The 26,224-nt window shown below is 37.3% G+C and overlaps 1 protein-coding gene across 1 annotated transcript in view; it reads right to left on the reverse strand.

The window, feature by feature from the left end:
- Nucleotides 1-26,224, reverse strand: part of GPATCH2 (G-patch domain containing 2) — a 186,683-nt gene that overhangs the window by 54,420 nt on the left and 106,039 nt on the right. Inside the window, exon 6 of the mRNA XM_062210351.1 lies at nucleotides 15,126-15,193. Within this exon, the coding sequence (XP_062066335.1) occupies nucleotides 15,126-15,193 (68 nt within the window). The remainder of the gene's footprint in view (nucleotides 1-15,125; nucleotides 15,194-26,224) is intronic.

The raw sequence follows: 26,224 nt of genomic DNA on the forward strand, positions 1-26,224 counted from the left end.
TTGCACCCACAAAGAAACACAAAGTGAAACATACTGTTTGTACTAGTTATAGCATTAAATCACAATGTACAGCACATTAAGGACAGAGATCCCACATGAGAAGCAAGTGCACAGTGACTCTTGTTGTTGACCCAACAAATTGACACTCTAGTTTATGGTGCCAGTAACCACCCTAGGCTCTCGTCATGAGTTGCCAAGGCTATGGAAGCCTTCCAAATTTGCCGACTCTGATCATATTTAGACAAGGTCATAAAAGACAGGGTGAGGATAGTAACCAATGATCCTAAGAGTGGCATGAACCAGGTTTGAACAATTATACAGCATTAAGTGGGGAAGAGGACCATCAGTACACACAGGTTGGGAGTAGAGCCATTGGTGGTAGAGTAGAGGTTATGATTACAAAGGAATGAGGCCCAAGTGCGCTAGACAGGGCCTAGAACAAAGGACAGAGTCATTATTAGAGGAGCTAAGAAAGGTGCTGTCTAAGCTATAATTAAGTTTTCTGATTGAGAGGCAAATAGAACCTGATAGAAGGGGCTTGATAATAATCTGGTGGGCTTTAGGCCTTGTAAGTTAAGAGGCCCAGACCTATCTATCTCTTCACATGGGGTACATCCTAAGGGAGGTGTGAACCTCCTAGGGGAAGGCACTCTGTTGACTTTCATTACTTGGCTGGCCTGGGAGGAGAGCTGGCCAGGTAAAGGCAGGTGGCATCTCTAACAAGAAATTTACAGTTCTGCCTGCAATGTTGCTGACCCTACTTGGCCGACCCCTCAGCTGCAGTGGTCACTTTGGAAGTTGGGCTGAGTGAAGGGCTTTTCAGCTTAGAGCCAATAAGATCTGTGGCTCTGACCTGGGCATCCTTCGACTGCAGGGCAGGTCCATTTCCACTGATCCAACTCTTGGCAGAGCTGCCAGGGCTCTTCACAAGTTGACTTCTGCTGAAGCCCAGGCTTACCACATTGAAAGCTACTGCAGTGGACTGGCCTGTTGGGTCTCCTTGAGGGCAGATCACTGTACAGATCAGCCATTAATAGGCCTGCCACCCATTGCTTCTGATGCCTAGCTTTCTTGTCCTCCTGGTTTTTGTTAAAGCAGACCAGAGGATGCAAGTCAAGGGAGTGCCCAAGTCCCATCTATAATCTTCGGTGGCCTGAACTACAAGTCTATAGTCACAGGCATGTTCTGTAGTAGTTTTTCTAGAACTTAAATAATAATCTCATAGCTAGATTTACTTCGCCATCAGCGAAGTATACAGTAAGTAGAAAAAACCTCCCTTTCAGACCAAAGGGAAAGAAAGTTTTAAAGTGAGAATATAATTTTCCTCATGGGCTTGTCTGCCTTAGAAAAGCCCTCATACTGCTTTGAGAATTATTGAGAAGTATCTTGTTTGAGTTGATCTTCCCCAGCCTCTCTTGCTTTGTCTTTTTCTTCACATGCTTAGTTTTCAATATACACATTCTTGAATATGTATTTATTTAGTTAACTCTTGAAATATAGTAGAATACTTCTCACAACTTTATTCTCTGTTTAAAAATTGTTTTAGCTATTTTAACTCCTTTGCTTTTATATACAAATTTTTAAAAAATTATTTACATCTATAAGAAAATCTTGCTGGGTTTTGATAGGAATTGCATTAAATCTGAATATCAATATGAGGAGAAATGACATCTTTACTAAGTTGAATCTCCCAATCCATGGACATGGAATGTTTCATTATATTTCTTTCTTTTTTTTTTTTTTTTTTTTTGACAGGCAGAGTGGACAGTGAGAGAGAGAGACAGAGAGAAAGGTCTTCCTTTTGCCGTTGGTTCACCCTCCAATGGCCACCGCGGCCGGCGCGCTGCAACCGGCGCACCGCGCTGATCCGATGGCAGGAGCCAGGTGCTTCTCCTGGTCTCCCATGGGGTGCAGGGCCCAAGGACTTGGGCCATCCTCCACTGCACTCCCTGGCCACAGCAGAGAGTTGGCCTGGAAGAGGGGCAACCGGGACAGAATCAGTGCCCCGACTGGGACTAGAACCCGGTGTGCCGGCGCTGCAAGGCGGAGGATTAGCCTAGTGAGCCACGGTGCCGGCCTGTTTCATTATATTTCTAGCTCTTCTTCAATTTATTTCATCCTTTTTTATACCTTATTTAATCGTTCATCACACTAATTTTTTCTAAGATTTAAAAAAGAAAAATTTCAAATAGTAAAGTTAAAAGAATTTTAGAAGCAACACTCATGTTTCCATTATTTAAATTCTATCATTAACATTTTATTATATCTATCTAAAATCTATCTAAAAATATATCTATTTAAAATATCTATCAATCTATTTAATGATGTCTTTTGATGAGTGGGTACCCCGCCCTCGGTTGTTTGTACTGGATTCTCTTTAGAATGAAGGCTTTTCTTCACTATCTAGTGATCCGCAGTTATCCAGTCAATATTTAAAAGATACTATAAAACTGATCACAAGAGCAATGAATAAGCATTAAGGCTTTGATGGAGGCTTCGATGGAATAAAATATCTGTCACTTCATTTGCTTGCTGTTGAGTAACACTCTCATTGTATTGTGGGTTTATTTAACGTATTCCTTCTTTTTGGTGATATTTGGGTTTGAAGACTGAAAATAAATGTTTGGGAAGGTAAATAACCCAAAAGACAGCAGCATCGCTGAAGAAGCCATGAAAGGAAGTTTCAAGAAGGAAGTTGTCACTGGTGTAAAAAAATGCTGAAATCAAGTCTGACATAGATCAACAAAACACATTTGGAGGATCACTGGTGAACTTCTCTAGAGAAGTTTCCAGGAAGCACCATGGGAAGAGATCAGAATCATAATGTCATTGTTGGGTACTGAACAAGGTGTATGTGAGGTTTAGATTGGGTGTAGTGTAATCCATTCTTTCTAGAAGTTTGGCTTTGAGAGAGAGAGAAAGAGAGAAAGAGAGGGCAGTAGGGTTGAAGAGAACTAAAGAAGAAGCTGTAAAATATATCAGATTATGCAGGAAGCTTTTGGAAAGGGAAAAAATAAAGCTCCTTTCAATCAAAACCACAGGTCATGGAGTCAGGCTTAGAGAGAAGAAAAATCTTTTCCTCTAAGACAAAGAAAAAGGAGAATGAAGGAAAATGTATTTGGATAAGTTCATCCTTATTTGAAGGTCAGTCTTAATGACTCTAAAGGACAGGGTAGGAAGCAGAGGAGAAGAAAAAAGCTGCAACATGTGTGGTTTGAAAATGGTACAGCACAACTTAAAGTTTCAGAACATCGGTTCTGAGTGATGGCTCTAGTCAAGAGGAGCAAGGAGAGTGAGTTACTCAATGGCAAGCAGATGAAGGATGTTGGAGTCAGGGAGGAGGATCAGCTGTGTCAAGTGACAGATATTTTATTCCACTGAAGCCTCACCACAACATTGAGCCCTTACTAAAAGTCCAGACCCTGTTCTTATTTAATCCTTAAACTATCCTGGGTATCTCCATTCTGCAAATAAAGACTCAGAGAGATTACTGATTTACCAATGGTTTGATAATCAAGTAGCAGAGCTGAAATTCAAAGCCCACGTTTCTTGTTACCATTACACATACTATCATTAATCAGGATAGCATCAACTGATGCAGAAAGGGAGCCTAAACCAGATGCCAAAGTCCTCCATGAATGAAAGTAAACAAGGAGGGATAGATGGTATTATGAACCTTTTGGAGGGAAAGGGCTGACTTTCTATTGATTGATTGTACACTCCCAAAGCTTAGCATAATACATAGAAAATAAAAGTTACTTAATAATATTTTAGTTGAAAAAATAAGGAAATACAGAAGTAGTAATTTCCTTGAAATTGAAAGAATCAAGTTTATGTAAAGGCAAAGGAGGGAAAAATGCCTTAAAAGAGAAAAAGAGTCATAGAGGCATTACTTAAATTACAGCCAAGTTTCACGAGGGGTTCCCAGGGAGACCAGCAGTGGTAGAAATCTCTGGGAGCAGGAAGCACAGCATAGTTTGAAACTGATCACTTACGGGGCCAGCATTGTGCTGTAGCAGGTAAAGCCGCCACCTGCAGTGCCAGAATCCCATACGGGCGCCGATTCAGGACCCAGCTGCTCCACTTCCAATCCAGCTCTCTCCTTTGGCCTGGGAAAGCAGTAGAAGAAGATGGCCCAAATTCTTGGGCCCTGGCACCTGTGTGGGAGACCTGGAAGAAGCTCCTGGCTCCTGGCTTTGGATCGGTGCAGCTTTGGCCATTGCGGCTATCTGGGGAGTGAACCAGTAGATGGAAGACCTCTCTCTCTCTGCCTCTGCCTCTCTGTAACTCTGCCTTTCAAATAACATAAATAAATCCTTAAAAAAAAAAAAAAAAGAAATGGATCACTTTCAGAGAATGGGTAGGCTAAGAGACACAAGGATTTCCTGTTCTCACAATTCAGAGGAAATGAGCATAGTTTCCAACTCAAAACTCCCTCTGGGATATAAGAAGCAGTTTAGGCATGGCTAGCACAAAGCCTGACATATATTATTTCATTTAGTTGTCACCATAGTTCTGTTGACAACAGGAAGACGGATCACCTATTAAGCCCTTACTATTGGGGTCTTTCAAGTAGAGAGGTTGTGGTTGGAAACTCTTTTGTGTGGATTTTTTTTTTTCCTTCCTGTTAGAATGACTAGAAAATAAATCCTTAGGAAAAAAAGTTTTTTTTTTTTTTTTAAATCTCTGCAAATGCAGTTTCACACTAATTCTTCCCACTACCTCTTAATCCCTCTTCCCCAATAATAGTGTTGAACAACAGGTAGTAGAAATGTATAGGATTTCATAGGAAGTCAATTAATATCCCATTTAAGGTAAAAGGATAGAGCCAACTTTAAGATTCTCAACTAAGTGCTCCTAAAATGTACTTTTCAGAAGAAAAGAGTTATTGCGGTTTATGATATACATATTTATTGTTAGAGATAAGTTCCTATTTTTTGAACTCAAAAGCACAAATAGTGAACCTTGCATATAAAAAATGATCTAAATCTCTGCTGCCCTACATGGTAACCCCTAGCCATATATGGGTAATTAAATAGCCACAACTCAAATGCTAGGCACATGTGGTTTAGTGGCTACTATAATGGGTAGTGTAGATAAAGAGCATTTCCATTATACTGTAAAGAGTTCTATTGGATAACATTAGCCTAAATAAATTATCAGTGAAAATTTGCATAAACTTTAGAAATGGAAAATAATCTTCCATCTTAAACATCTTCACTGTGAACTAACTGCTTTATTGAAGAGATTTGCTAAGTATGAAGAAATATATAATAGGAAGGGGTAGAGGATTTGAGAAGTAAATATATATGCCAAACTCCTAACCAAATATCCTATAACAATGCAAGCAGGCAGAGTATTACAATGTCATCTAACTACTTAAGAACAATATCCTGTCAGCCAAGGATGACACAATGGTCAATGCAGAACAAGTGAACAAACAAATAAACAAAATAAGTGATCTTAAGTGTTTTTTCCACTATTATTAGGAGATTTCATAAGCTTTCCTTCCCTTTTGTCTATCTCAAATTTACTTTTAAAGTTCTCTGTTAGAGTACCTGGCTCAGTACATAACAATGCATTTATACATCACTGTACAATTCTACACGATGTGGATGCTTACTAATTAATGTTTGTTATCTCTTTAGAATGTTGAATACTGTGAGGACAGCCATCATGTCTGTAGTCTATCATAGATATTTTCTTAATGGATAAATGAATGTTGCGAGACAAGGGACAAAGTTCCATCAATTACAGCCATTATGTTTTTCTCCATGAATGACAGCACAGGGCCTTGTGAACTTTGAAGATTCTTTTGGGCTCTTAAGTTTTATATACTATATAACCTGATAAAGATATTCCTCATTCATTAACTTTTTCTATGAAATAGTTAACTCTAAAATTATGCTCTTGGGGATCTTTTAAAAGTTCATTTCTTTTACGAAACTACAAAAAAATTCAGCAAATTTGGCTTGATGTGCTTGCTAAATCAGAAAGACTTAGGTTTGGATATAGACACTGGCTAGTTAGGTGAACTCTGGTAAATTATTTTTATTTCCTGATTCTTAGTTTCTTCCTCACATATAAAATAAATCTCTGTCACTACTGGAAGCTTTAATAAGATTAAGGAAACATAGTAGGTGTTTAAAATAAATATTAATTTTGTTCCCCCAGCAATAGACAGTGGAATATATTAATATGTGAATTTTTTTTTTTTTTGACAGGCAGAGTGACATAGTGAGAGAGAGAGAGACAGAGAGAAAGGTCTTCCTTTTTGCCGTTGGTTCACCCTTCAATGGCTGCGGCCAGTGCATCTCGCTGATCCGAAGCCAGGAGCCAGGTGCTTATCCCGGTCTCCCATGCGGGTGCAGGGCCCAAGCACTTGGGCCATCCTCCACTGCCTTCCCGGGCCATAGCAGAGAGCTGGCCTGGAAGAGGGGCAACCGGGACAGAATCCGGTGCCCCGACTGGGACTAGAACCCGGTGTGCCGGCGCCGCAAGGTGGAGGATTAGCCTGTTGAGCCACGGCGCCGGCCAATATGTGAACTTTTATTCTATGAGTTTTTATAGTCAATAATTACCTTTTCATTCCTAAATAGCTATAGAGAAAACAGTGCAATTGGATGCTACTCACAGAATTCCCCAAGTTAGCATGTTATCATTAATACATTTGCTTTTTAATTGGCTTTTGATTGAGTGAAGAGTGTGACTTTACAAAGGTCAAATTATCTATAAAATAAGTGTATAATACCCACTATAACTACTGCAAAGAGGTAGTAAAAAACATTAAAAATGGTGGCACATGTGGAAATTCTCTGAAAAATAAAATACATACATACAATAAAAAGTATCATTATCATTTTGAAATGTTTCATACCTAGTTTTATCTTTCTATATTTTATAAATACTTTTACATAAGGAAGGGCTGTTATTGTATTTGTTCTATACATAAAAATGAAGACATGCATAAGCTAAAGGACTTTCCCAAGGAAATCATTCTAAATCAGAGGAATTGTCTAGTATATCTGATTTATCACAATCTAGTGTTAAGGATACTTTTACTATAACGCAACAGATGCTAAATTTAAAAGTGTAAAAGTATTTCCAAAGAACACAACCTTTAATACAGGCAAATATGGTTTCAAACAAACTTGATAGTTACACAAAAGGTAAAATAAGGGGTGAATATTTGCTTTATTAAGGAATTCATCATAGGATTATGAGTCACCCATGTGCATTTAAAATAAGTTTGATGTAAATACAATACTTCAGGTAAATATCCTATACTTAAAATAAAAAATATAAATGCCAATGGAAAAATCAGTTAATAATTCTATTTATCTCTATTTGAAAACTAGTATCTCTTAATGACTGGAAAAAGAGAGAAAAGAAAATATTCTGCAACCATTTAGAGGGTAAACAAAATGAGTTGAGTTAATAAAAAGGAATTCTAATTTATTTATCACATTTTTAAAAAGGTAATATGCAATTTTTTTCAATTTTAATATTTATATTTTCAGAAAATTAACATAGTAAATGAATGCCAATTTCAAAACTTAACACTGTTTTTACTCAGAAACTGGATGCTAATTTCTCTACTTTAGCCAGATTGAGGCTCTTGTCAGATTTGTTTAGCTGTTTAGCTATTGTAATGAATATTTCACTTTTCTGAGCTAAATGGTTTGTATTAAAAGAAGCAACATATATTAACAATTGGACTTGAAGTGCCATTTTATTAAGATGGTCACATTTTCACAATTACTACTTTCTACCAGGCTTCTCAGTAACTGTCCAGAGCACTTTACTTTACCTTGTAAAAATAAGAGTCCATTTTTCCACATGTGTGTAGCAAAGTTGGCCATTCACCCAATAATTTTGAAGTTACTATAAAATATATTTTATTTTTTTAATATTTATTTATTTGAAAGTCAGAGTTAGAGAGAGAAAAGGAGAGGCAGAGAGAGCGAGGTCTTCCATCTGCTGGTTCACTCCCCAACTGGCCTCAAAAGCTGGAGGTGCACCAATCTGAAGCCAGGAGCCGGGTCTCACATGTGGGTGGCAGGGGCCCAAGGACTTGGGCCATCTTCTGCTTTCCCAGGCCATAGCTGAGAGCTGGATCAGAAGGCGGCTTTACCTGCTCCGCCACAGTGCTGGCCCATAAAATATATTTTCAAAGAAACTATGCAAATTTTTACTGACTTGCTTCCATTCTTCTAATACACTGAGATGGATAGTTAAATTGATATCTTTCCACACCCAACACCAAGCTAGGTGTTGATCTACTAATTCTGAGAACACCCTCTGCCCCTCCCCAGCTCAGTGGCTCTCTCTATTTTTTTATGAAGAGTTATCTTATTTTAAAGAGTTACAGAGAGAGGTAGAGAAAGAGAGAGGTCTTCTATCCACTGGTTCACTCCCTAGATAGCTGAGTGGTAGAGCTGGGCTGATCTGAAGCCAGGAGTCAGGAGCTTCTTCCAAGTTTCCCACGTAGGTGCAGGAGCCTAGGACTTGGGCCATCTTCCACTGTTTTCCCAGGCACATTAGCAGGAAACTAGATCAGAACTGAGCAGCCATGACTCAAACTGGGACCCATATGGGATGCCAGTGCTGCAGGCCAAGATTTTAACCAGCTAAACCACAGCATCAGCCCCTCTGTTTCTCTTGATAACTATTTCAAGACTGCCCTACATTGAATTTTAGCTGTGTGAAATAATCCAAGCACACAGATTTAAAACTGGACCACTGTAAAATATTACTGCATTAAAACCGATAAAATACCCCCCCCCCCCGTTTATTAAAATCTTTTTTTTTCAGATTAAATTTTAGCCAGTGAGATTAAGTAGTCATAGAACAGGCTGTTTTTAGAGGAGATATTCCAACAAAAAATTATGCTGATTTAGAGGAATCATTAACTGGATGAAAATAATAGTTGGCTTTTTATTCAATTTGGAGTCACTAAATATTCAATAATTTAACCACCATTTCTTACCATTCTTACAGGGTCTTTACTAAAAACTCTGAGGTAAACTACTGTAAAGATTATACAAAACCACAGTTAATGTAAGTACAGTGAATCTGTGCTTTTCCTGTACTATTGTGTAAGCATTGATTGTGTTAATGTTCACATACCTTGACAACTGGTTCATTTGTTGGTTACGCTACCATATGAGACTCAATAAGTGCTCACTTTCGAATGTCAAAACATTATCACATAGTGGTGATGTAAAATTACAGCAGGAAAAATTGATTAAATTACTCTGCTCCAGGATAGGAGAACAGATTTAAGGGATGAGGAGCATACAGAATCAAAGAATCTGATAACATGGTATGACAACAGGGTCTGAGTTCACTATCTTTAATTTAATTCTGAGTCGTAATAGAAGGAACATAGAGTCTGGCTTCAAGTTCTGGATCCATTATTTAGTGCCATGTGACTTAGAACAAGTTGCACAGATGCTTTGAATTTCTGTCTTCCTATATTCAAAATGGGGCTCATAATCCATATCCTACTTACTTACTTGCATTGCTTTTTTTTTTTAGCAGAAGAAGCATACAGAAAATGTAATCTACTTATAAGAACTATACAATATAATTATACATAGGTAACATTCTTATTATAATATTCAGAGTGGCTTTCCCATCCTCTAAATATAAAAATAGCATGCAGACTGAAATAAAGCTTGTTAAATACCAAAAGGGACTCCTACTTTGCCCCTTATCAAGAAAATGCAAGACAAACCTGCAATCATCCAGAGACGACTAATTTTAATGTTTACTTCTGATGATGGTCTGCCCTATATTTTTTGAGAGCTGGTATGAGAACTCAAGCAAGCTTTTAGCCTTTCTGAGCTTCAATTTCTCACTTATAAAAATAAAATGATTGGATTAGACTGTGTCTAAGATCCATTATAGCTCTAGGGTTTGCTTCTTCTGCCAATTACCAATTTTTTTCAACAAGCATCCAGCAGGTACTTTAATGAATACTTTCCATCACCAGCTAGCATTCAGTCCCTCTATATAGAAACCAGCACAATATTTAGAAGGTCTCTTTGTCTGGAACCCAAGAGGATTTTACACTATGCACCATTACAACTGGAGGTAGGAAGTGTCTTTTTCTTCCTCATGCTGGGGAAGGTAATCGTGAAAAGCAAAAACTAGTAAAATAACCAGGGGTTGATGATTCCAGGAAAGAGGCTTACAGCTAGACAGAAGGGATTTGGAAATTCACCCTCTTAAAACTATGGGTGGCCATGATTTCCTTGGTATTACCTGTATATCATGAGAGCATGAATATCTTGGTTTTCTATTATGAGGTGCTGAATTTGATAAGAATCAGTTTCATGTAATTCATCTAGCCTAGAGAGTAGGTTGAATGGAAGACAGGCAACAGGCAATATGGACACACTTATTCTGGCTAAAATTTAGTGAAGCATATAACTAAAACTATCTTTGGCTGTATCATGTACACTGACCATGCATCTTCTTCTGTAAAGAAAACAATAATACTGGATTTTCCTTTTAGGGCGATGAGAGACAAAGTGAAGCAAAGTGGAGTCTGTTTCAAAGCAGAGAGCTGAGCCGTCCCTAGAAGGGGGTCGACTCAAAGTAAAGCAACTGGGATTCTGTGTGTGTGTGTGTGTGTGTTTGACAGAGTGCAAAGTTACCCATCTGTTTGGGTAAAATACCATTCCCATGCTGTAGTGTCCTCCAGCTTCTCCTTGTTAAGACTAAGATCTAGAAGGTAGCTTCCCTGTTGGCTCTATTAGGTTTAAAAAAAAAAAAAAAGCCCTCTATTAGGTAGACAGGAGTAAAAATACACATTTGCTAAAAAACAAAAATCCATCAAATACAATCTAAATTGAATGAAAGCTTCATTAAGCATGGAATTACAGACTGGAAGTCAAGTTCGGAATTCCTAAATGAAAAATGGCAGTGACACAGAAGCGAGATTTAACAAGTATCATGAGTAATAGGACCAAGGCGCTCGCTCACCTAGACTTCCTTTGGAATACTTTTGTGTAGAATATCTTTGACAAAGAGGAGGAGCCTATTGGCAAAGATTTCTTAAAGACTGAGACCCAACCTCTGGAGGCCCTAAACTGTTTTAGGGCAGAAACCTTTAAGTACTAAGTAAGGTACAGGAAGAACATCAAGGCCAGCAGCATTTTCTTGCATGCAATTATACAAATAAACAATATAAATCAACTACATTGAAATTATTTATTTGTGGGCAGGCAGGGAGACAGAATTAGTGAGCACTCTCATCTAGCTAGCTCACTCCCATGTGCATGCAAAAGCTAGACTGGGCCAGAACAAAGCCAGGAACCAGGAACTCAATCCATGTCTCCCATGTGGGTGGCAGATCTTAAGTACTTGGGCTATCAATTCCTGCCTCCCAGGAAGCACAACAGAAGGAAGCTGGAATTGGTGGTGGAGCTGGGTCTTAAATCAAGGCACTTTTGGCAGTGTTGCAACCCAGTGTCCTAATCACCAAGTGATACTCACCCTTCAGCTAATTTTGTAAAGAAACCCTAATGTTTAAACAACTTTGTGACCAATAATCAGTGGTAAGTGCCAAGGCAAATGGCAAACCCTTGATTTTTACCAACAAATAGACTGTTAAAAATGTGCAGTATCCTGGAAGGATATCTGCTGCAACAGGCCATAACAATGATCCTATCAATATAAATAAAAAGAAGGGCCCTCCAAAGAAACAGAGAGAGGACTGTTTGTCAAATGGGGTATAAGTCTTATAAAATCTATGTATTAAGTATGTAGTTCCTGAATGGGAGCTTTTATTGAAATGGCTTGCCTTCTCCAGAATTCCAAATTTGTATTCATGCACATTTAATTTATAGGCCACCATTCCACAAAAAGCCGTAGCCAGATCTGATTAAAACTTCACATCACTCTGAGGGCCTGGATGAGATTTGGAGACAGTAGTCTCTTTGAGAAAGCCAAGAAAGGAATTCCATAGAAGTATGTATGGAAGGAACAGTGTGTATGGATGTGGAGAAGTCAATGACTTAAATACAACAAATTTTGTTACTAGTTACCCAAATGACAGTATCTTCTTATTTTGTGAGGAGTAACCATGTGGCAGACTCTAGTAATCAGTCATGACGGAACTAAAACTTTGCTAGATGCTGCCCTTCCATAACAAGTACAGAAGGTGACTGAGAGATTTGAGACTTTGTCTCTTAAAAAAAAAAAAAAAAAAAAGGCAAAATAGGAGAGCTGCTAGCACTGTCTTTCCCTCATCAAAGGATATGAGATGTGGTTCAACAGCAGCCATCTTGACACTATGAGGAAAAACATATGCAGACAAAAGAAAAAAAGAAAAGAAAATATCGTGGGTAATCCTAAAAGACTTAGTAGAATTCTAATCCCCAATATCTGAGAATATGACATCATTTAGAGGCAGGGCCCTTTACAGAAGTAATCAAGTTAAAATGAGGTCATTAGAGTGGGCTTTCATCCAATTGTGACCTTACACAATGTCCTTACATTTACAGCTGTCTCTATGTCCTTATAGAAAGGTGAAAATAGGACTTAGAGACATAGTTACACATGAACATCATGTGAAGATGATGGTGGAGATAGGGGTGATTCAGAAAAGCCCAGAAACATCAAAGATTGCAGCACATCACGAGGAACCAAAGGAGAGGCCTGGAAGAAATTCCCCTGCCTCCCACCAGCCCTCAAAAGAAACTAATGGAATGGGAGAGGGAGCGGGAAATGGGAGGGTTGCGGGTGGGAGGGAAGTTATAAGGGGGAAAAAGTCACTGTAATCCAAAAGCTGTACTTTGAAAATTTATATTTATTAAATAAAAGTTAAAAAAAAAAAAAAAAAAGAAACTAACTCTGCCAAGACCTTAACCTTGGACTTTCAGCCTTCAAAACTGGGAGAGAATAAATTTCCATTGTACAAGCCACCCAGTTTGTTGTGCTTTGCTATGTAGCCCTAGCAAACTAACATAGACAATGAAATGTTTTGAAAAACAGAAAGGGTCTGGTCCTAGAAGGCATCACTAAACTACTAAACAAGTCCTTCTTGAGTTCTTCTGTGATGGGGTGGGGTGAGGGGGAGATTCTTGTGTAAACTGTTAGCTGTAATTATGTTAATTCCACCTACTGAATTCTGACAAATGTTTTAAAATCAGCCTTGAATAAAAATGGGATTTTGATAGATACAAGTAGGAGGGGACACATAAGCAAACTCCCAGGCTAAAGGGGGCAGAGAAGTGCAAGTTAAAGTCAGGAGGGAACAGAAGCCTAGCAGAGAGCTGGACTGAAGTTTCTATGAGGGAGAGATAAGGTCCAAGGGTAACTGGGGCCAGATTGTGGAGGGTGTTTATTGATATGCTAAGGAGGTTTCTCCATGGCCAGAGGAAATACTGGAGCATTTGAGTAAGGGAAGAAGATAATCAGGAGTGAACTTGAGGAGCAGAAATAAGCAGTATGTAATGAAACATTGAGAAAGCAGAGATGGAAAGATCCAGTAGGCTCCTATATAAAAGATAACAGAGCTTTGATTAAGGTAATGGAGCAAGAAATGGAATAGAAGGGGTCAGTGTGTGATATTGAAAAGAATGGACTTTCAGAACATAAAATGTGAGGGAACATAATTATCCCAACATTTTAGTCCTGAGTTAAGAGAACTGTATTCTACACATACTGGAATCACCTTGGGAGCTCTAAAAATACTGACACTCAGGTGCCACCCCTGGAGGAGTTTAATTGATTGGAACCACCAAAGAGATTGAGGTGGAAGGGATGCAGGAAGATATGGCAAGGGCTATGTCTACCACTCTAGAAGCAACAGCAAAATTGACCTTATCCAATTCCTCTTATTTTAAATTCACACTTTCATGTCTTCATTTACTTACAACTACTTCTGACTGTTTACTGTATCCAGCCATGGTCTAGAACTAGCACTACAGAGGTGATAGACAGACAGCATATGCACACCCGCAGAGCATTTAGTCTTTACTAAATAAAATTTGTGGTTTAAAAATAGACTTCTATTTACTTGCCTGAGGTTTGTGTGTGTGTGTGTTTTAAATCAAAACAAAATTAAGAAGAAAATATAAACTTTTTCTTGGCTAAAGACACTAAATGCTTTACTTGCTGTTGGCATTTTTTCAATGGAGGGAAAAAAAGATAAGGCGTTATAGGAAAATAAAAATGAATGAAATCAGAGAAGACTAAAGTAAAGATTATGACATTGTTTTGCTATAACTAAACAATAATTTGTTTTATGTTTGTTAAAGAACAGATATAATAGGAATTAATGGTTCCTAATATGATTGCATGCCAGAAAAAAAAACACAATCATTCGATAATTAATTCATGTTTTTCCATTCTTTATGGCCTTCTGCTAATTCAACCAATTTCACAGGAGACATACAATATTTTTCTCAAACATATAACTTATGTAAGCTTATCCAGCAATGTTGTGTTTAGAAATAAAATTAGCACCTAAAAATTCAACACACAATTTATGAGAGTCAAGTTTAATTGTTCAATTTTTTGAAATTCTCTAGTAAAGTTGTGCAGTCTCTTCTTTTTGTTGCTTGATGGAAATACGTCTGGTCCCATCACAGCTCTTTAATATCAAATGCTGGGCAGGAACAGAGAGTAGAGAAGTAACGAGAAAACCAGTCACTTAGGCTTCTTTTTTCTACTTTACATGGGTTGAGGCAGAGAGAAGAAAGGTGGAGGCTTATGAGGGGCTTGACACTACTCATTGTAATAACATTTTAAATGTTTCCAGATAGTTCATGAATTTCAGTGATGCCTGAATTTAAACTTCTATCACAAATGACACAAAAGAATGATTATATTTTAAAATTATTTAAATTTCTGTCATGGGTTTCATTTAACTTGTCGTGTATTACTACCATTGGTATATGATATTTACTATTTTTAAAGGGGTACAAATTAAACCACCATAACAAGTAATGTCTACCAATTTCACAAAAAAATTACCATTGGTATATGATATTTATTATTTTTAAAAAAGGTACAAAATAAACCACCTTTACAAGTAATATCTACCAATTTCACCAAAAAAAATGTAGTGGGACACCCAACAGGGCTATATAAATACATTGAGTACTCACTCATGGTGGTGGGAATCTGGGGAAAAGTGAACCATTCTCTTGTTATTGACTGGGCCAGAACTGGGCACCTGGAGGGAGATTTAAAAAAATAATAAGTCAAGAATTTGTTTGCAAAAAGACAATGGATCCATTTGAGGACATCACTCTGAAATAGAGAACATAAAATTAAAACTCTAAGACAAAATTAAAAGGATCAAGTGAGTATTAAATGTCTGGAAAGAATGCTATACCTGGTGTTGTCTAGTATAGTTCCTCTGTGACAATTTTAAGACTACTCTAAAAGTTTCTTTACAATTGTGTAAATACTTTTCTTATGCAACAGACCAGTGACTTTTATTTCCAAATACTGTTCAACCATGCACACAATCTTACTTGAGAAAAAGAAATTTAACTAGATCAGTATTGAGCAGCTGATATTTCTAGGGGCCCAAGTTATGTGCAGTTATTCTCTAAATATAAATAACATGTATTAACACCTACACATTTTAATGATTACACAAACACAAGTCAAGGAAACAGTGAAATTTAATAATTTCCCCATAGTTAGAAATTATCCATGTATTCACATGGAATAAAATGTAATTTCACCTAACAACATATTTTACTCCTTTATTTCTAAATAAAATTAGAAATATGACAAAGAACTATTCATATATTTTCTTAGTGAAGTAAAGTTTTCCCATTTTAAAAAATTCTCAATGTTCCTATTTCATGGAGGATTTCCAAAGGGGGCAAAAACACAGTAGCATGTACTAATGAATCTATCACCACAATTGACAAGGCATGAGCTTACACTGATAGACCGTTATGCTCTATCATAATAAAAATAACTGTAATTGTAGAAGTACCATTTTATGGAACATAATTTTTAAAAAAGGTATAACAGGAAGCAAACTACCTGTAAAAAAGAAAAGCCTGCAGTTTCAAAAGTTTTCTTATCTCTTGGGTAATATGGATGTCAGCAAAGAATTTCAGAAATGCAAATATTGTAAATGTACACAGATGATGCCATTAATAACCCAATAGCTTGAGCACCACAGGTAAACATGTGGCTCAACTCCAGGACTACATCCTGCATTCATCTCAAAATGAGGTTTTCATGCTATTCCAGTGGGTATCCCTGGAATACAGTAATCCATTTTCTACACTGTGGCTATGAGAAAAGCCGACTGTGCCTATGTCATGCTTTGTTAGAGGTTCATGATCACATTATCTCATGGTGGACCTGACACTTTTATTCAGTTTACAGTATGTTCTATGTACAGGCAACTTATTTCCTTTGCCAGGGCTGCTGACAACCTTTTCCACACTATATTAATCTTGTTTACTGACTTTATCTTGGTACAAATATCAAAAAACTGAACTTTTTATCTCAGAGAAAAAATAAACAACGTGTTGACAGAAGCAGAAGCTATTTTCAGGACTAAAATTGCTTGTTTACCTGAAGCTATACTTATGGAAAAATGTTTAAGTCTAGCTCTGGCTTGAAATACATAATCTGAAATTTAATAAATGAAGAAATTTCACATACACCCATGTGATAAATTGCCTGATGAAAACAATGCAGCTGAATACAATAAAGCAGAATTTATAACGAATTTATACCATAATACAAATGTAAGCTTTCAATCTAGTCAGAAATAATCATACTATGTATTTCTCAGAAATTGTATATATGTATAAAGAAACTATAAGCTCAATTCAATTGCAGCAAATAACTCACAGAAGATTTACAGTATCAAATGAGATATTTAAATAGTTTTACATATTTACCAAGCACATGGCTCTTTAAAAAAATAGAAGTGAATTTCCTTTACTCTTATTGAAAGTCAATTCTCCTTTTATTAAAAAGGTAGCCAAAATAGGCATCTTTTATAATCTTGAAAAAGTGAAATAAAACAACACTGATAGACAAGCATGATGGTCTGAGCATCAGTGGCACTGGTGTGCCTCAGAAGTAGACTATTCCTACAATGAGAACCTTTTGCTACTTTACAATTAGCCACCCTTATCTAAACTCTGAAAATCAGATCTTTCAAATGGACTTCAACTTGTTCAAAACAGTGTTACACTTAAGTTCAAGTTGACTTTAAGCTGGAGGATGGCCCAAGTGCTTGGGCTGCTGCACCCGCATGGGAGACTGGGAGGAAGCACCTGGCTCCTGGCTTCGGATCGGCACAGTTCTGGCTATAGCGGCCATTTTGGGGGTGAACCAGCGGAAGGAAGACCTTTCGCTCTGTCTCTCTCTCTCACTGTCTATAACTCTACCTGTCAAATAATTAAAAAACAAAAATCTTTATTCTTTGACCCTAAATTCTGAAGAAAAAAAAAAGTTGACTTTAAGTGTTATAATGTTTAATGACTGATTATCAGTAGAAAACTTCTTATAAACATTTAAGAAACATACATAATGAATTATTTGTAAAAATTTATAATTGTCTCATCACTAATTCCAAGTAGACAATGGACAATGTTTAGAAAAATAACGTGAGGTAGTTTCAACATAAAAGCAATAATTTCTAGGAAATCATTAAGTAAGATGACAATTTTATTCTCCAAAATATATGCCTTCCAGTAATTCCAAAAATGTCTTAGACAAAAATCCTAAGTTAAAAACATTACTTTAGGGGCCGGCGCTGTGGTACAGCAGGTTAATGTCCTGGCCTGAAGTGCCAGCATCCCAGGTGGCACAGGTTTGAGACCCGGCAGTTCCACTTTTGATCCAGCTCTCTGCTATGGCCTGGGAAAGCAGCAGAAAATGGCCCAAGTCCTTGGACCCCTGCACCCACGCGGGAGATCTGGAGAAAATGCCTGGCTCCTGGCTTTGGATTGGCGCAGCTCCACCCTGTTGCAGCCAATTGGAGAGTGAACCATCGTATGGAAGACCTCTCTCTCACTCTCTTTCTCTCTCTCTCTCTCTGCCTCTCCTCTCTCTGTGTAACTCTTGACTTTCAAATAAATAAATAAATCTTTAAAAAAATCACTTAGGTAAGAATCACTATATTCTTCAAGTTTTATTTATATAATGAATGAAGTTTTTATGCCTTAAATAAAAGGCTTCTGAGGAACAACAGCAACAACAAAATGAAGATAATTGCTTTGAAAAATCACTTTAAATATCAAATAAAATTTATTAGTAAAAAATAAAATTTTATGAAATGAAATGAATAAAAAAATTTTCATAAAATTTTATAGAGAACAAGGAGTTTATTCTTCATAAGAAACAGGATCTCTGGGACCCCCAGTGAGGTACAGTGGATAAAGCCATCACCTGCGGCGCTGGCATCTCTTAAGGGCACTGAGTCCTGTCCTGGCTGCTCTACTTCCCATCCAGCTCCCTCCTAATGTTCCTGGGAAAGCAGTGGAAGATGGGCCAAGTGCTTGACCTCCTGCACCCACAGGGGAGACACAGAAAAAGCTCCTGGCTCCTGGGTTTGGGTTGGCGCAGCTCCATCCATTGCAGCCATTAGGAGAGTGAACCAACAGATGGAAGATCTCTTTGTCTCTGTCTCCCTCTGTAACTCTGCCATTCAAATAAATAAATAAATCTTAAAAACCCAAAAAAACAAGAAGCAGAATCTCTTATCCAATTCCTATTAATGTTAAAATTCTGAAAACAGTCATTTATGTAATTAGCTAATATTTAGTGATGATGACCACAGATATCACACATTACGGGCTAAATCTCATGACTCACTTGTTAAATATTACTACACCAATAACTACAATCCTAATAAAATAGCAATATTATATTTCATTACCTATGCTTACTGCACAGGCTTTTTAATAAGTAGATTCACAAGAATAGATAACATTACTTTTATGTCATAATGCTAAAAGGTCATGAGTCTCAGTGTTTGCTGTTGGGTTCACAATCAAGTTATCAAACTTAGAAAACAGGGAATACAGGAGTAAAATGAAAAGTTTATAATAGTCGTACAAGTTCCACTATCAGTTCATAAAGCCAGCAATATCAACATATTGGGAATTTACATTATATCAATGGTAAAATATTTAGTCCCTTAAAGTTTAGCAGACATATTGAAAGCAATTTCTTTTTCTTTTTGTCTGTGACATATTAACACTAGTTTTATGACTTTCAAAAAAGATAAACAGAACAGATGGCTTTATATCTCATTTTCATTTTGTCATTACCAATTCCATTGCATCCCGCCCTGTTCTTCTACAATTATAGCTGAACAAATCTCTTCTCAAATCAGGTACCCTTATCTGAGAAGCACAATATTATCAGATCAAAGCCAAGGTTCAATATGAATGATATCCTGCCAACAGGGTCAATGAGTAATATTCTTCCTGAAAATTAATGAAGTTTCACATCCCCACATAAGTACTAGAAATCATCTTTTCTTCTCTCCACTTAGTATAGCCATTCCCCTTCAACTTTACTTTGATTTCCAGCTTCACTTTATTTGCCTTCCAAATGCTACTCTGCTTTATGGTGGCAGGGTGCCAGTCAAAAGAGGGCTTTTCAATCTTGTGAGGACTGGTCAATCAAATCTGCCCAGGCCCTAGGTTTGGAGGCCTAGCCTGAGCCTCCCTGCAGTTTGTCAAGACCCAGAAGTTTTCTGCTTCTCTTAGTACAATTATTAATTTGATACAACTTCTTTGAAGAAAGAAGTAAGCCTTCAAAGTCTGGCAAGCTCTGCGTGAGGGCTTCTAGTACGTTCAACAAATATGTCAATCAATACATGTGACAGATATTATGGAAAACAACTTAGCAGAAACAGGTTTAAAAATGTGACTCTAAAGTAAGTAAGAGGAGGAGGGCAAAAAGAGGTAAAAAGAAAGCAATTTTAGGTGCTGGTCTGTAAATGCATCATCATTTTTAAAAGTAAGCCAAGAAAAATTTTTCTAAACGTTCTGCTGTAACTAATCAAAATAGTTATTAAAATCATTGTGTTTGGGTGGCCATTTGTTTGGCACAGTGGTTAAGTTACTGCTTGGGATGCTTTGATCCCGTATCAGAGTGTCTGTGTTCGAGTCCTGGTTCAGCTAACGTGTACCCGGGAAGGCAGAAGATGATGGCTCAGTAGTTGCATCTCTGCCACTCAGGTGGGAGCCTGGACCAAGTTCGGAGTTCCTGGCATTAGCCTCGCCTAGGCCCCAGCTATTGCAATCATTTTGGGAGGGGGCTAATAAATACAAGGATTTTTTTCTCTTTTTTCTCTGATAGAAATCTCAAATAAATAAAATTTAGAAACTAAAAATAAATCCTGAATGTTTATATTTTTAATCCTATACAGAAGCATAAAGGAATATTCTTCAAAACATTTCAAATGAGGGTACCTGTGTATTGGTGCTCTCAGAGTTCTATTGCAGCATAGTTGGGGGGAGTGAATAGAACATTTCATCATATCATCTAGTCTCATAAATTACAGAATGGTCACAATTCACAAAAGGTACTATTGAGGATAGAAAACATATGCAAGAAAATAACATTAGAATTACTTTTAAAACAACATACCAAAAAAGTAAAAATTACTTTAGAATTACTTTTTTAAGGATTTTTTTTTTTTTATTTGACATGTAGAATTATAGACAGTGAGAGAGAAAGACAGAGAAAAAGGTCTTTCTTCCGTTGGTTCACTCCCCAAATGGAGGCTACAACCAGTGCTGCGTCGATCTGAAACCAGGAGCCAGGTGCTTCCTCCTGGTCTCCCATGCGGGTGCAGGGGACCAAACACTTGGGCCATCCTCTACTGCCCTCCCGGACCACAGCAGAGAGCTGGACTGGAAGAGGAGCAACCGGGACTAGAACCTGGCACCCATATGGGATGCAGGCGCTGCAGGCGGAGGATTAACCAAGTGAGCCACGGCACCAGCCCCTATTTTGGAATTACTTTTAAAGAAAATACAAAGGGTGGCAATTCAAGTAGTATAAATTGGATATTATTTACAAGATTGAAGGAAAACATAAATGGCTATCTGATTTAAGATGGGTAAGGAAGAGAGAAAAATCACCTTTAACACGGGAGTTCTATGCAATTTATCTCCCCTGGATCCAATCCATCTCACCAACTTGCCAAATTCAACTTTCTAAATTGCTACTTTTTACCTGTCAACTTCCTCATTTCAAAGCCATCCCTGGTTCTACACAGAAAGTAAATGAAAACTAATGAGCTATGCTTTCAGGGCTCTCCTTAATACAGTCCTTACTGACTTGCCAATGTGATCTAGCACTGAATGCAACTCCTAGTCTCTCCTTGTTCTAAACTCAATACTACTGCTTACTTGATAGTAAATATTTAAAAGAATCCTACTGTATATATAAAATTATGCTGAAATTTTCTTGTTTAATAAGTAGTAGATGGTTCTCATTTACTTGGGTGCTTTTTAGTTATATTATTTCACAGAACTAACCTTTTTGATGCTTTGCTAAAGTCTTGATTTATGGAATTCCTGTAATGGTAAGTTTGTTGTTGCTGTTCTATGTTTTAAATATAACATCAGTAAGTAATCCATGTGAGAATTCATATTTTCCTTTCAATTGTCTGGATTTCTATTAAAGGAAAATATGGGCTTATACAGTAGACCAATACAAATCATTTTCACTGGCAACAAGAAGCCAAACAAATAATAGTTACATGTAGGGTGCCTGAAGTGTGCTGAAAACTTTGGAGAGGTCACTTCAAGTATCATGAGGAGTTTTAGCTTCATAGTGTCCTGTTTTCTAGAAGTGTTCAGGGGGGAATGTGATCCCTTTCTGAGGACAACCAGAGTACCTAAGATTTTGAAAACTTCCAGACTAAATTACCAAATTTATATAATCTGCTATTCTATAGTATATGCCTCAAAATGCCTAGAAGCTTGGAATTTTATAAAACCTAATAATCATACAAAATGATATATTAGCTGGTATATATACACTATGCAATACTACTCAGCGTAAAAAAGAATGAAATCCTGTCTTTTGCAACAAAATAGATGCAACTGGAAACCATTATACTTGGTGAAATAAGCCAGTCTCAAAAAGACAGATATTATGTTTTCCTTTATCTGTGGCAACTATTAGAGAAGAAAAAATGTAATGTATATGAGCAAAATTGACATTTTGAGATTGGATTATTATTTATAGCTCTTGTTTCTACTGTTGAGAGAAAGCCTTTTTTCCTTCTTACTATTTGTTGAATTTTTTACTTAGTGGAGAGTTAAGCTTATGGTTATTAAAAAAAAAAAAAAAAACCCTGAAAGTATGTCATTGTAAAAATCAAAAGACAGAATAAGAAAGGGAGGAGGAGGAGGGAGGCTGGGAGCATGGGCAAGAGGGAGGGGAGGGTGTGAAATATCACTAAGCTCCCAAATCTGTACATATGAAATACATGAAATCTGTTCACCTTATAAAATTTTTAAAACATGCCAATAGCTTACCACTTTTCTCACTTTTATCAACATAGCTAACACTGGTACAGTTTTTAGGAGAAAACCTTTTATTAAGACCTATGTGGTATCTACCATTCATAGACTTCATGTTGTTTTAATTACAGTAGGTATAACACAGTGGTTGAATCTGATGACTTACGTGTTAGTCAAGATTAAGAGTTCCACGTTGTTATGTTCTATTTTTCTTTTTCTTCTTCTTCTTCTTTTTTTTTTTTTTTTTTTTTTTTATAGGCAGACTTAGACAGTGAGAGAGAGAGACAGAGAGAAAGGTCTTCCTTCCATTGGTTCACCCCACAAATGGCCGCTACGGCTGGCACGCTGCGCCAATCTGAAGCCAGGAGCCAGGTGCTTCTCCTGGTCTCCCATGTGGGTGCAGGGCCCAAGCACTTGGGCCATCCTCCACTGCCTTCCTGGGCCACAGCAGAGAGCTGGACTGGAAGAGGAGCAACCGGGACAGAATCTGGCGCCCCAACTGGGACTATAACCTGGGGTGCCGGTGCCAAAGGTGGAGGATTAGCCAAGTGAGCCGCTGCGCCAGCCTGTAATGTTCTATTTTTTTTTTTTTTTTTTTTTGACAGGCAGAGTGGATATTGAGAGAGAGAGACAGAGAGAAAGGTCTTCCTTTTTGCCGTTGGTTCACCCTCCAATGGCCGCTGCGGCTGGCCCGACGGCAGGAGCTAGGTGCTTCTCCTGGTCTCCCATGGGGTGCAGTGCCCAAACACTTGGACCATCCTCCACTGCACTCCCTGGCCACAGCAGAGAGCTGGCCTGGAAGAGGGGCAACCGGGACAGAATCGGTGCCCCGACTGGGACTAGATCCCAGTGTGCCGGCGCCGCAAGGCGGAGGATTAGCCTGTTGAGCCACAGCGCCGGCCTGTAATGTTCTATTTTTACTAGGAAGTTTTTAATTCTTCTTGGAAGGACTTAAACACGAACAAAGCAACAAAAAAATGAGTAATAATGGTCACACATGATAAATCAAGAATGAATTAATTTGTAGAAATATCAATACTGTCATTAACCCCCTTTTTTATAGCTCTGCATGCTTATAAATGTATTTTCACAAAGAAGATGGCTATAGTCAAGAGATATCATTACTCTCAAAATAGATGTAGGAACTAACACTCAGTGACATGAGCGTACATATTACAAAGTTTCAAGATTTCTAGATTACAAAGTTTCAAGAGAGTTATCTTTAAACCTATGTTGTCCTATTTACCACCTTGTACTCCCTGCCCCCCACACCCCATCATAAGGGGACCACACAAAGAGAATAACACACCAAGAAATAACAAAGCCAGTATTTTTGGTATTTGGAGATTGACTAGTGGAGATTGCAGCCTAAATCTATAGTCTTGGAAATCTCCAGCTTAGAATTATACATCCAAAACCATTCTGGACCTGGCTTGTAACTTCCAGATAGTACATACATAACCTATTACTTATTGGATGGGTTGAGGGGAAGAGAGACCAACCCAACCCCATCTGCTGACACGTGCCCCAAATGCTTGCTACAGTCAGGAATGGGCCAGGCTGAAGCTGGGAACTCAATCCAGGTTTCACATGTAGGTGGCAAGGACTCAACTACTTGAGCCATTACTGCTATGTCTTCGGTTTGCACTGATAGGAAGCTGGGATAAGGAGCCAGGAATCAAACCCTGGCACTCTGAAATGAGACGAGGTCATCTTACTGGCTAGATCAAATGCCTGACCCTAATTTATTGTAAATAAAGCCAAAAGTGGGCATGGCAGCATGCGACAGGGTTGCCAGAACATGCTATGAATAGACTAATGAAACAACAAATGGCTCTACTACTGATCATTATTGCAAAAGTAGTTAAGAGATCTAAAAACTGCACTATAGGAGAGTAAGCATTCTATGATGAGAATACATGAAAGAGCTTGGAAAAAATTAAGAGAACCAGGACTACCTTTTCTTCCCAAGTAGATATCAATCTAACTGTTAGATTACACCCTTAAACCAGAAAGGTTTTACAATGAATCAAAAAATCACAGGAAGTAAACCACAGAGAAGCACAAGGCTTTCCTTTCAATTGAGGATTAGCCTTCCTAGCAGGGAGTCAGTTCATGTGTCACAGGAAAGACACCAAGCACATAGCTGCCTGCACCACATTAAGCAGTGACTGAAGACAGACTTCAGGTAATTTTGAACTAATCTCCGTACATTTTTGAACAATAAAAGCATGTATATTTCTCTAAGAAGTATCAAATGAAAATTAGGTTAAATTGCTGAAGGTTTAGAAATACATTGTACTGATATATTCATATAGATGATGTGAGCAAGCATCATTTTTTACCTTAAACTAAATAATGTAATCATTTCAAATCCTCATCAATGTTTTTTTCCTAGTTAAAATAAGTCAGCATTAATAATTAAGAATTGAGAATTATTGGTCTATTAGAATAGTAATACTTCTAATTATTAAGTACATAAATTCTCATTTCTAGTATACATTCCTAATGAATGATCTAAATGCTTTAATGGAAAAGATTAATCACTATGTAATTAAAAAAACAAATACAGCTACAACTTTTTTCATACTGCTTCTTGGTAATAAACTAAAAATTAACCCACTTAGAAAGATTCCCAATAGTGATAGTAAAGAAAGAATTTCACTTTGCTGTCCAGTTTTAGTAGCAAGCCATGAGTGGCCTCTACTGGCTGACCAAAAACTTCCTAAATCTCTCACTTATAAATCCTGCAATATTATGGGCTTACAGAAAATAAGGGTATGTCAACAAATGTTTACATAAAACCCGCTGTGCATAAGACCTCGCTTTCAGGAGAGAAAATGTCAAAATAGGAACCAAGATGTACAAAAGATGTTATAAAAAAACTTAATAATTTCATTCCATTGTTACATGTTTAAATTATATTGAGAATCTATACTCCTCTGAAATTTTTAACCTATAAACCATTACATTCCAAATGTGAATTTTTATTTAGTTCATATTAAAGTAATTTACATTATTTTACATTAAAATATTTTCTTGAGATTCATTTTATACACACACATAATCATATACCCCCTTCAAAATGAAGTATATATTTAGGCTTGTTAAATTGACTTTGGAGGCAAATACAAAGAAAATCAGAATTGGAACTCTTTGAAAGAAGCTGTGATTTTAAAAAATACATGGATATTCTATGTAATGGCTTATGAAAATACTATCCTGGACACAGTAATCCAAGGCAATATTAAAGAATTCTGTATTATTGTACTTAGGTTTGAGTTGAAGTAATTGTATATACAAAATATAAAATAGCAGGAAGAAAGAAAAATCTTACTAGTATTAGGAAATGTCAATTCAGTATCCATAACAGAGAAGAAAAATGCTTCAATTTTTGAGTCAGCAGCTTTCATTTAATATAGGCTTCCCACACATGGGAGAATTTATTAATTTTTTATTTATCTATGTAAACATAAGCTATATGCATTTGATTTGCTTCATTTTTCATCCTATTAAGGGTTATTATCAAATATTCCTAATGATGTTAAAAGGTGGCTACATTTATTTTAAAGTTACTAAACAATAACGTGATGATAATCCAAATATTTCAACCCTCATTTCAGAATTCAGGCCCATTATCTAGCCTGCTCAAAACTGTTCACGGGGTTATCTAGCTGACACATAAGATAACCCTCCATCTCACCAGACACCACTGGGATATGACA

Source organism: Lepus europaeus, chromosome 14 (genome assembly GCF_033115175.1).
Source record: "Lepus europaeus isolate LE1 chromosome 14, mLepTim1.pri, whole genome shotgun sequence".
Taxonomy (NCBI): domain Eukaryota; kingdom Metazoa; phylum Chordata; class Mammalia; order Lagomorpha; family Leporidae; genus Lepus; species Lepus europaeus.